This window comes from Nilaparvata lugens, chromosome 2 (genome assembly GCF_014356525.2).
Source record: "Nilaparvata lugens isolate BPH chromosome 2, ASM1435652v1, whole genome shotgun sequence".
NCBI classification, from domain to species: Eukaryota; Metazoa; Arthropoda; class Insecta; order Hemiptera; family Delphacidae; genus Nilaparvata; species Nilaparvata lugens.
This window is the reverse complement of record NC_052505.1, coordinates 44025336-44038749: the sequence shown is the minus strand read 5'-3', so window position 1 is coordinate 44038749 and position 13414 is coordinate 44025336. Positions and strand designations below refer to the sequence as shown.

Sequence of the window (13414 nt, the reverse complement as noted above, 5' to 3'; positions counted from 1 at the left end):
ATGAGAAGTTTTTTTTATATGAAAGTAGCATATCTAAATGACATTAAACTTACACCAAAAGACTAGTAGATTATGCCATTAAGCCTGGGAGAAATCTCGAACAGAAGAATATGATCTCCTATGATTCCTGCCCAAATGTTTACTGAAAACTGATGTTGTGGAAGATTAGGATTGATGGCATGAGGATTCTCAGCTGCCCAAATATGTTGGTTGTGGACGTTAACGATAGCTGTTCTTGTAAAGTGTGCCTCGTTGGTAAATAAAACGGTTGTTAAAAAGTTTGGGTAAACAAGTTTTACTCAAAACCATCGGCAAATACCAGCACGGGGAATACAGTCTCGTGGCAATAGAGTATGAACTTTCTGGAGGTGGTATGGATGTAATTGTTGCTCTTTTAGAATCCTCCAAATAATAGATTGATTGACATTAAACTGCACTGACAATTCTCTCGTGCTCTTCTCTGGATGTTCATAAATTTCATTAAGAACTTGTTCTTCTAACTCAACAGTCATAGTAGATCGGGGGCTGCCTGCATAAATGTGCTCTTTGGATATCAAAGAATCTGTTTCAGACAGACGTTGATGAATAGTGGCAAAAAACCTTGAACTTGGACATACTCGGTTAGGAAAGTTCTCTTGATACAAACGTCTTGCTTCAGTACTATCACAGTAGTGTCCCATTCCATACATTAAATGCATGTCAGCTAATTCGGAGTATGAATAATGTCTAAAATTACCTGTAATTTTTTAAAAAGTCAACACTTAACACAAAAGCAAAGTGAAATGGTTACAAATGACTGGTTAATAGATTAACAAAAAACACAGTGCGGTTACAGTAGGCCTAACTTACAGTTTGTTTTTTTGTTCAACAGTGAGCTAGAATATTTCTGAAAATAATTTTCAGCTGATAATATCTTTTAAATATTTTCTCATTTAAAACAAAATAAATAAGCTTTTTTGGAACAGCTGTTATTAGAATCCATGTTCTATTTGCAATCAGCTACAACCTATGAGTTATTAGTTCTCTCCTCATGAAACAGCAAATTTTTGTGGTGTAATGTACTACATTTTAGAATAAATTTTATTCAACTTTTATTTAAATTTAGTTTACACAGCTCACATCATTCTTTTCAGAATAAAATTCTCTACAATTTTTATTGCGAAAAATTATTTGTTTACTGGTCATTAAAGAAAGTTATTGGGCATCAAACATAGAACTCTGTGTTTTTCTACTCAGATTTTTTGCATATTTCAACTTTTTTCTCAAAAACTACTCACACTACAGCTTCCAGACTTGTTTTATTCAATTTTTCAGTTATTTTTCCATATGAATCCAGCATAAGTTTAAAAAACTAGTGCCCAAACAATTCAGCATCAGTGTATTTCACCAGAGGAACTGAATTCCAGGTGAAATCTTTCACCATGTATAGCTCGCTAATGAAGCGTTTATGGATATATGTTTATGAGAACTTTTTTCCTTATTTTTACCTCTTCTATCACGTTTTGAATTATTTTACCATAATTATGAATCACCCTGTTTAATGATAGCAATGTACTGGGTATTCTGATAATATTTCAAATCATGTAAGTGTGGGAGTTTCAGAAATGATGCAAAGAAATCTATGAAGAAACATTTATATCAATTGTATCATAATTATGACCATATGATAAGCAAACAGTAAAATATGCTAAATAATTATAATAATATTGTAATTTGGCAAATAAACTGATCAATATAGAACAAAGTATTGGAAATGCATGTAAAACAGAAAGGTTTCTTCAAATTAATTTAATAGACTAAAAATGTTTGACTTACCTGTGAAATGGTATTTCATTTCCTTTAACATGCCCATTCTTGCATCCAAATGCAACACAATACATCACCATTTTTCGGTCGTATTTTTATTCAATTCTATGCATTTTACAACAAATACATCACAATATTTAAGAGAAAAGGTTGTGATCTAATACTGATTGCCCTAATACTCATTCAAATCCATTTTTAAACTTTAAAAATGAAAAATCATACTCAAGAGCTGCAACAACCTGCTTAAATGTATGAGTACGAGAGAGAAGGGAATCCCACACGGTATGCCTGTCTCACTCACTCCGCCTTAAACACTTTTAGCTGTAGCTTAGCATTGGACAGCCCATTCCAGTTAGTATAGAGTTCACTGGTCACGCTATAATAGAACGCTACAGGTCAGTGTAGAAACCCTAGACCAGTTATAGAATGGACACGTTGGAAAGTCCAGCTTCTGAAGCCAACATTCACTGCCATATCACCATATCGTGACGTCAGCATCGGATGGAAACAGTGGGTGGAAGCCGGCCAATCACTCTTGCAGAGAGCCTGAAGTCAGTTTGACGCCATCTGGCGATAGGAAAAATAGGCGCTATAGTGAGGTCCACGTTATAATGGCAGTGTATGATTTGCAATGGTGTTGCTATCCTTGTCTATCGTTCAACAAAGCAGATGCCGCTATCTCTTTCACGTATTGCGATGTTGCCACATCTTTTATCAACAATGTGGAAATTCAACTGATTGACAAGATATTTTATCTCAATCATGAAAATTTATTATTACATCTTTAAAAAATATATTTTCTTGACAAATAAAATATGATTAACTATTTTCAACAATAATGAACAGCTAAATTCATCAGATATACCAGTATCAGCTGTTTGGGTGACAAGGCTGAGATCTGGCAACCCTTTTCTCCTATCTTCCTACACTGCCATTATAATGTGGACTTCACTATAGATTCGAATTGGGCCTTCTCTTATAGCACTGCAGTAGTAGTTTGTAGTTATTTGGAAAAGACTATACCAAATACAATGCAGACTAATTGATATTATGTCATTGTCGGTGGATATGAATGGAGCTTCATAGATATTACACGAAATATTTCAGAAGTGGATTTTAAAAAAGGAATGTTAGGTGACCCCACTTGCAAGTTTAGATCTGAAGTTCACTTCACCTGCCTAAAATTCCTGCATGCATTTGTATAATTCCATTACCTAATTACTTTTGTATTTCACTTATGTGAGACCATGAACCTAACCAACAATAAGATATCAGTAACAGTGAAAACCACCAGTAATTTCAACCTCCCAGTAGGCTACAATGGCCTCCATATAATACACAAAATTGGAACAGCTATTTTATTTTTGTACAGGTATCTATGTATATATAGATGCATATTTAATAGTAATAATAATGAAATGTTTGGTCACATCAAAGACACAATTTTGGGACTGAAGTTCACTTTACTTGCCCAGTTAATTGTCTTAAAATTTCTAGTTGTTCAGAATTGAACAAAATTCATATGACTATTATCAGAATAAAATAGTAATTCGATAAGAACAATAAATTTGAAGTGGGTGAACTACATCAAAGTTAAGTGTAGACATGGTTAGTGTGGCTTGCCACATTTTGACGTGACAACGTCTTATAAATTGGTTTGCCGGGTGAGACTTCAAGAAACTGTGTTACAATGAGAGTGAGTGAGAGCGTTCGTTTCGGTTCACGGTTGTCTGGAGAGAGCACGAATAGGAGCAGTGGCGAGCAATGCAGCAGCAACCCAAAGGCATTCACCTGGAGAGAGAGTGAAACAGAGCAATCTCCTGTGACTGCGCCACTACTTTGTAAATAGGTTATGTGAATAAGTATAAGTGAATAGGTATAAGTGTAAGTATAATAGGTATAAGTGAATAGGTTATGTTGTAGTAATCACAATGTTGTGGTAGTTTTCAATCACAAAAGTAGTATAAATCGTTTCTCAGCCAATAATAATTTGTTTAACTTGAAAAAATGTGCGCAACTTGCTATGTAAAAAATTGAATCTAGCACAGTTAGCCCGCCTAAGAGCGAGAGAGACAGAGTGATTTTGTTGAGGATGTGTGAAGGTAGAAATAAAATTTTGTTAATATGAAATTCAGTGCGAGATTCTTTGTATAAATTAATGTTTTAAATATAATTCTTTGTATAAATAAATGTTTTAAATTGTTACTATTATTTCATCCTTCTTCCTACTATAGGAATGAATATTCACATTAAAATTATTTTACCGCTCAAAGTTGTCACATAAAACTTTCGCCCATATACCAACTTTACAGGCAACCATGCAAATTTTTGTTAAATTCTTTAATCACCCCCAAAGTTGACAAATTATTCAAATTGATGAATATAAAAAATTGTTCCTTCATATAAAATAAATTTTCAAGAATATCTAGCCTACTATTTCAAAGAAAAATCATTCACTTTTTCATAGTAAACAAGTAAGTGTACCTTTATAGGTTAGTTGCAATGAACATGATAAAACTAATAATAACCTGTGAAATGTAATATCAGGTGGCTTTTTCGATACACGATTAGTACACCCATATGCAGTGCATGAAGATACCATGATTAAAATTTTAAAAAACATGAATAAATAATTTAAAATTACTAATCAGGGAAAAATAAGCTTTTCTTCATAAGAGCATGTACTTTATTACCTACCACAAGATGACTGTCGTCCAAAAAAAGCGGCTTCTGGTAGGAGGGGTGGGGATCCACACATATAGTGAGGTCCACATTATAATGGCAGTGTATGATTGACAATACTGTTGCTGTCCTTTTCTATCATACAACAAAACAGATAGCACTATCTCTCTCTCGCTTTACAATGTTGTCTATTTGCCAGAATATTTTATATTTACTTTTGACAGTGACTGTACAAAACTGAACAAATCATATTCTCAGCTGCCATTTTTTTTCTTCATTCCATCAAAATACTTGAGTACACAAGAGTCGTATAATTGATTTAAAATGTATTTTTGAAACAATGAAATAATTTTTAAACATTACCTTATGAGAAACACAAATTAAAATACCTAAAATGACATTTTAAAAGTTGATAACTAACCATCCTAGACTTCGTCCATGCTCAAGTTAGCCTACCCGACCCAACTCATTCGGTATAAATAATATTGAAGAGTTATTTCAGAATTAATCCATTCAAATTAAGTACTTATTTTTAAATGGGATTTCTCTTTTTCTATTATTTTAAAGGAAATTGGAATAGAATACCTACCAAATAACTCAATTTCTGTTGTTTTGAAATTCAGATTGTTGTATCACAGCTTTTTAAACTAACCACCATTTCAGGTTTGTATAAAAATAGAAATCTGATCTCAGTCATGAAAGCAAATTTTTGAATCAAATTATGAAAAAATATATTTATTTATCAATTTGACATTAAATTGATTATTTTATCAAGGTAATGATAATTATTATTAGATTAAATTCAATGGGATGAATTGAGTAGGCCTAACAGCTGTGTACAGTCAGTGGCAAAATGGAGAGACTTGGCAACGTTTTTCTCCTATCTTTCTTCACTGCCATTATAACGAGGACCTCACTATAATACTTTATCCTCCTTGGATGGGAAACTTTTCTGTAGAGTTTAATTACATTGTTTTCTATCTGATGCTGACGTCACGATATGGTGATATGGCAGTAGATTTTGGCTTCATCGACTTCCAGTATGAATATACAATGGGCTGTGTCTATTCTATAACTGGTCCAAGGTAGAAACACACAAAAAAGCGTAGCGTAGAGTAGAGTAGAGTAGCGTAGCGTATTCGAAAACACACAGAAAGCGCAGCGCAGCATAGCGTAAAGGCGGAAAATTCAGATTCAATCCAATAATTCACAAATATTCACAAACTATAAGCAAGAAGATAACAAGATCACACAGTTCAACAAGATGAAAATAATAAGTTAACAATATTATTGAGTAGGCTATATAATAATTGATTATTATTGAACAATAATCCTTGACAGAAACTTGGAATATATTACTATCTATTATCAGGACTAATCCATGAATTAGGATTCATCAGATATACCAGTATCAGCTGTTTGGGTGACAAGGCTGAGATCTGGCAACCCTTTTCTCCTATCTTCCTACACTGCCATTATAATGTGGACTTCACTATAGATTCGAATTGGCCTCTCTATAGCACTGCAGTAGTAGTTTGTAGTTATTTGGAAAAGACTATACCAAATACAATGCAGACTAATTGATATTATGTCATTGTCGGTGGATATGAATGGAGCTCATAGATATTACACGAAATATTCAGAAGTGGATTTTAAAAAAGGAATGTTAGGTGACCCCAATTGCAAGTTTAGATCTGAAGTTCACTTCACCTGCCTAAAATTCCTGCATGCATTTGTATAATTCCATTACCTAATTACTTTTGTATTTCACTTATGTGAGACCATGAACCTAACCACAATAAGATATCAGTAACAGTGAAAACCACCAGTAATTTCAACCTCCCAGTAGGCTACAATGGCCTCCATATAATACACAAAATTGGAACAGCTATTTTATTTTTGTACAGGTATCTATGTATATATAGATGCATATTTAATAGTAATAATAATGAAATGTTTGGTCACATCAAAGACACAATTTGGGACTGAAGTTCACTTTACTTGCCCAGTTAATTGTCTTAAAATTTCTAGTTGTTCAGAATTGAACAAAATTCATATGACTATTATCAGAATAAAATAGTAATTCGATAAGAACAATAAATTTGAAGTGGGTGAACTACATCAAAGTTAAGTGTAGACATGGTTAGTGTGGCTTGCCACATTTTGACGTGACAACGTCTTATAAATTGGTTTGCCGGGTGAGACTTCAAGAAAATGTGTTACAATGAGAGTGAGTGAGAGCGTTCGTTCGGTTCACGGTTGTCTGGAGAGAGCACGAATAGGAGCAGTGGCGAGCAATGCAGCAGCAACCCAAAGGCATTCACCTGGAGAGAGAGTGAAACAGAGCAATCTCCTGTGACTGCGCCACTACTTTGTAAATAGGTTATGTGAATAAGTATAAGTGAATAGGTATAAGTGTAAGTATAATAGGTATAAGTGAATAGGTTATGTTGTAGTAATCACAATGTTGTGGTAGTTTTCAATCACAAAAGTAGTATAAATCGTTTCTCAGCCAATAATAATTTGTTTAACTTGAAAAAATGTGCGCAACTTGCTATGTAAAAAATTGAATCTAGCACAGTTAGCCCGCCTAAGAGCGAGAGAGACAGAGTGATTTTGTTGAGGATGTGTGAAGGTAGAATAAAATTTTGTAATATGAAATTCAGTGCGAGATTCTTTGTATAAATTAATGTTTTAAATATAATTCTTTGTATAAATAAATGTTTTAAATTGTTACTATTATTTCATCCTTCTTCCTACTATAGGAATGAATATTCACATTAAAATTATTTTACCGCTCAAAGTTGTCACATAAAACTTTCGCCCATATACCAACTTTACAGGCAACCATGCAAATTTTTGTTAAATTCTTTAATCACCCCCAAAGTTGACAAATTATTCAAATTGATGAATATAAAAAATTGTTCCTTCATATAAAATAAATTTTCAAGAATATCTAGCCTACTATTTCAAAGAAAAATCATTCACTTTTTCATAGTAAACAAGTAAGTGTACCTTTATAGGTTAGTTGCAATGAACATGATAAAACTAATAATAACCTGTGAAATGTAATATCAGGTGGCTTTTTCGATACACGATTAGTACACCCATATGCAGTGCATGAAGATACCATGATTAAAATTTTAAAAAACATGAATAAATAATTTAAAATTACTAATCAGGGAAAAATAAGCTTTTCTTCATAAGAGCATGTACTTTATTACCTACCACAAGATGACTGTCGTCCAAAAAAAGCGGCTTCTGGTAGGAGGGGTGGGGATCCACACATATAGTGAGGTCCACATTATAATGGCAGTGTATGATTGACAATACTGTTGCTGTCCTTTTCTATCATACAACAAAACAGATAGCACTATCTCTCTCTCTCGCTTTACAATGTTGTCTATTTGCCAGAATATTTTATATTTACTTTTGACAGTGACTGTACAAAACTGAACAAATCATATTCTCAGCTGCCATTTTTTTTCTTCATTCCATCAAAATACTTGAGTACACAAGAGTCGTATAATTGATTTAAAATGTATTTTGAAACAATGAAATAATTTTTAAACATTACCTTATGAGAAACACAAATTAAAATACCTAAAATGACATTTTAAAAGTTGATAACTAACCATCCTAGACTTCGTCCATGCTCAAGTTAGCCTACCCGACCCAACTCATTCGGTATAAATAATATTGAAGAGTTATTTCAGAATTAATCCATTCAAATTAAGTACTTATTTTTAAATGGGATTTCTCTTTTTCTATTATTTTTAAAGGAAATTGGAATAGAATACCTACCAAATAACTCAATTTCTGTTGTTTTGAAATTCAGATTGTTGTATCACAGCTTTTTAAACTAACCACCATTTCAGGTTTGTATAAAAATAGAAATCTGATCTCAGTCATGAAAGCAAATTTTTGAATCAAATTATGAAAAAATTATTTTATTTATCAATTTGACATTAAATTGATATTTTATCAAGGTAATGATAATTATTATTAGATTAAATTTAATGGGATGAATTGAGTAGGCCTAACAGCTGTGTACAGTCAGTGGCAAAATGGAGAGACTTGGCAACGTTTTTCTCCTATCTTTCTTCACTGCCATTATAACGAGGACCTCACTATAATACTTTATCCTCCTTGGATGGGAAACTTTTCTGTAGAGTTTAATTACATTGTTTTCTATCTGATGATGACGTCACGATATGGTGATATGGCAGTAGATGTTGGCATCATCGACTTCCAGTATGAATATACAATGGGCTGTGTCTATTCTATAACTGGTCCAAGGTAGAAACACACAAAAAAGCGTAGCGTAGAGTAGAGTAGAGTAGCGTAGCGTATTCGAAAACACACAGAAAGCGCAGCGCAGCATAGCGTAAAGGCGGAAAAATTCAGATTCAATCCAATAATTCACAATATTCACAAACTATAAGCAAGAAGATAACAAGATCACACAGTTCAACAAGATGAAAATAATAAGTTAACAATATTATTGAGTAGGCTATATAATAATTGATTATTATTGAACAATAATCCTTGACAGAAACTTGGAATATATTACTATCTATTATCAGGACTAATCCATGAATTAGGATTAATGAAAAATACTTGCTGAGAGTTCAATACTTTGGGTCTGCAAGCAATAATGAATCCCTATGAATTTATTATTTCATGGATAGATGGAAAATAGAAATAGAAGGAAGATCAATTATTATACAAAAATCAAATAAATGAGTAGGTTGGCTATATTAGAAATTTCACAGATCAGACTTCTCTTTTAATAGTTTTAAATATATACATAGATGTTACTATAAGTTTAGTGTTTGCTAAGTCTTTAAATGATAAAATTTGATATTTTATTAAGATTTTCAATGTTCTCATTTATTTCAAATTACCCTTATAAAAGAAATAATGTTAAGCTCTTTCCATGATTTCCAATAACTCTGTATGTCTTCATTTCTTCAACTGTAGTGTGTTAGAAAAATTCTATGCTGAGAAAGTTATACCATGGTGTTTCCATGCATGATTTTCCTTGTGATAAACTGCTTTTTGACATGCTTTCTTATAATGTGCAATGCATTAAAAATAAAGTGAATGAACTTGAATTGTTTCTTAGCACAAACATGAGATTTAAATTGCTGTGTCTGTCTGAGCATTGGATGTGCTTGGATGATCTAAAACTTTTTAAAATTGCTGGATATGAGTTGGTAGCCTACTTCTGTCGAAGTGAGTTCCAGTGTGGTGGGGTTGCTATTTATATAGACACATCTGTGATTGCCCACTTTGCATGCATTGACATTTCTATGCACTGTGTTGAAAAAGAGCATGAATTCGCATGTGTATCCCAGTTGCATGCAAAGTTATACATTGTTACAGTCTATCGGTCACCAGCTGGTTGCCTTCAAAATTTTTTCAACTCACTTGAGGGACTTGTCGTTCAGTTAGCTAACTTAAATCCAGGTTTTAACATAATTGTTGACGGTGACTTCAACATTGATGTGTTGAAGGCTGACCACAGGACAAGGGAGTTTGTTAACCTACTGAGATCTCTGGACCTCTATGTGGCTAACTGGCAGCCCACTAGATTGGATGCTTGCCTCGATAATGTGATTACAAATCTGAACATTGGCAATAACATTAGTTGTTCAATTGTAAATCCTCTCCTCAGTGACCACCTGGCACTCGGCTGCAATGTGGAATTGCCAACTTCCACCGACCCTGCCTCTATACCTGCAGGGCGTGATCGATTCACTTGGGTGCGACCCATCACACAGGGTGGACACGAGCATTTTCTGCATTATCTGACTCTGATTGACTGGAGCTTTCTGAAGCATCATCCTGATGCACAGCCCAATTTCACGGCGTTTTTTGATAGACTCCTGACTGGCTTCAACAACTGCTTTCCACTAAAACGTTTCCTCTCTGGAAGGCCTGGTAAACGTGGTGCACTGTGGATTATGGATGACCTTCTTGACCTGAGAGACCTGGTTCTTATGGCGTATGAGCGGTTTTGGGCTGATCGACTTCTGTCCTCTAAACGGACCTACATGGGACTGAGGAGATCATACCAGCGGGCTGCTCGTGCGGCCAGGATGCGCTACAACTCTGAGCTGATTGACCGGGCACCCAATAGGTGCAAAGCTGCCTGGGGTATCATCAGGGCCGCTGCGGGTGTACCAGCTCCTGATGCTGTTCCGGTATCTGCGGATGATCTTCACAACGCATGGACCAGCTCTATTCGCGGTATCTGCGAGGGGATCCGAGCTTCCCCTGTGGTGGCGGCGGATCTGCTCTTGGCATCAGTTTGGCCCCCTGATCTTCGGCTGTTGACCTGGCGCCGTATTACTTGTGATGATGTCACTCGAGTTGTGAACTGTTTGAGCAACTCGGTTAGTGAAGACATTTATGGTATGACCAGTGCTACTATTAAGGATGTATTAGCTTTTATTGTTTCTCCCCTGACTGTTTGTATTAATCTGTGTTTCCAGCAGTCTGTATTTCCTTCTCAGCTTAAAATTTCTAAAACAGTGCCTGTCTTTAAGAAGAGTGATAGGCATGATCCTACTAACTATTGGCCTATCTCCATCCTGCCTTTTATATCGAAGATTTTTGAAATTCTTATTGCTGAGCAACTCCTTGCTTATTGTGACCAGTGCGGCCTGTTTGCGACCACCCAGTTTTGTTTCAGGAAAAATAGATCCACCACTGATGCAGTAGATTTCCTGCTTTCCAAAATATTTGATTGCTTAGAGGCACGTGGACTTGCTGGGCTCACCTTGTGTGATCTCAGCAAGGCCTTTGATTCAATGGATCATGCTATTCTCGTGGACAAGCTTAGGCATTATGGTGTGGGACCGTCTCCTCTCAAACTGACTCAGGCCTACCTGGGGGGTCGCAGACAGGTGGTGCTGGCTAATGGAGTTCTCTCTGAGATCAGGGATTGTGTTGACTGTGGAGTGCCTCAGGGCTCTGTCCTGGGGCCTGTGTTGTTTCTTATTTCAGTTAACGATATAGCTCAGGTGTGTTGTCTGTTATGCGGACGACACCACCTTCTTCAATGCTGGTCGTGAGATGGGAGGAATGAGGGCAGCTATGGTGGAGACTGGAGCATTTGCATCAGACTGGTTCTCTGCCAATCGCTTCTTCCTCAATGCAGACAAAACTCAGTCTATTGTGTTCAGTCTCAGAAATGGGAATGAATACAATTTTGCCCCCATCAAACTGTTAGGGTTTACCCTTGACAGGAAGCTCTCATGGGGTGAGCACATTGAGACAGTCTGCGCCAGGTTGAGCAGAGTGGTTTTCCTGCTGAGGGGTCTCAAATACAGTGTGCCACCCCATTATCTTAAAATGTGCTATTTTGGCTTTTTTCAGAGCGTGATTTTATATGGCCTCCCCCTCTGGGGTGGAACCACAGATGTTGCCCGAGTCCTTTGTCTCCAGAAGAGGGCCCTGAGGATTATTTGTGGGGCTGGTAGATCAGCCCACTGTCGCCCGCTCTTTATCAAAGAGAGGATCCTCACTGTCTTCTCCCTCTATGTTCTCTATACCCTTTGCAGAACACATGCAAACGTGGGGTTGCTCGTGACCCGACAGAGCTTCCACCCGTATGAGACTAGGGGTAGACTCAGGCTGGATTCACCCTACCAGAGGCTGAGCAGAACTCGGACTGGTCTGGCTCATATGTCTATCAGCCTCTATAATAGGCTGCCTCTGTTGGCCAGGGATCTGCCTGCTGTGCGGTTTCGAGGGGCTCTGAGGAGCCTGCTGACGGATCACCCTCTGTACTCACTCCGTGAGTTCTGTATGTTGGAGAACAGTGTGGTGAGTGCCTATTTTCTTATTTGATTTCTGCCTCTGGGCAGTTGTTTTCTTTTACATTTTTGACGTGTCCCAGTGGGCTTCACTTTAGTGATCCCTTTTATGGACCTATTTAAATAAATACTAAATACCTTATACTGAAAGGAATATTTTACCTCATAATATTGGTGCTACCTCAAGTGATGAGTGATTATTCATAATATAATAACTACAATAGTTAAAACCAATATAACTCAATAACTTATGAGTTATAAGTGAAAATTATACTTGTCCCAGGCTGACAAATATTTTTGTATAGTAGCGCTCATCGAATTTCCATCTAGCTTTTCACCCTGTTGTCAATATTTGCAGTAGCAGAAGTCTTCGGGGTGATTTACAGCATTTTATCGAAATTTTCGTTTAATAATATTATTCATTAATTAGCATTTGAACAATAATGCAACTTCCAATTTATTTCCATCTGAAAATTATACCTTATTATAAAATAAGTTCTTCAATCAGTACTATTCAATGATATTATTAATCAGTATTTTAAAAAATGAATGAGCATATCATATTATTTTCAACATATTTCTTATTTCATAAAAACATTATACTCATTTTCAATGTACTTGATTACCACACAGTGTTTAAATGTTCCCGCCAGTCAGAGTTATTAGGATCATCGTAATATTTGAGGTTATACGCTCGAATATGCTCCGAGAAAAACAAACTATTATATATATTTATATACTTTGTTCCTCCGGTATACGCTACTCTACGCTGCGCTCCTACAGTGAGGTCCACGTTATAATGGCAGTGGATAAAGATAGAAGAATAGCGATGCCGATTCTCTGCATTAATTAATTATATTTCTACACTCTCAAAAACATAATTGGCATCGTTGTGGACTTAGAAAAGGATAGTACCACCGGCTTTATCGAATGATAGAGAAGGATAGCAAAACCAAAGTTGATCAAATACTGTCATTATTACGTGGAACTCACTATATACGCTACTCAGTGTGTACAACCATCAATCATTGCATGACTTTGTTTCAAAACATACGCTACTCTACGCTGCGCTAAGCTACGCTACGATGCCTGTGAGTTTC

At 35.7% G+C, this 13414-nt stretch overlaps 1 protein-coding gene across 1 annotated transcript; it reads left to right on the top strand.

Annotated features, from left to right (window-relative positions):
- Positions 1-9623: 9623 nt before the first annotated feature.
- On the top strand, positions 9624-11570 carry LOC120349627. The gene has a single exon (XM_039420091.1). It carries the CDS (start codon positions 9624-9626, stop codon positions 11568-11570), a length of 1947 nt encoding a protein of 648 aa, XP_039276025.1.
- The last annotated feature ends 1844 nt before the right edge of the window (positions 11571-13414 follow it).

Bases quoted from the DNA above. Each gene is read 5' to 3' on its own strand.
- LOC120349627 (XM_039420091.1), top strand. From the start codon at position 9,624: ATGAGATTTAAATTGCTGTGTCTGTCTGAGCATTGGATGTGCTTGGAT.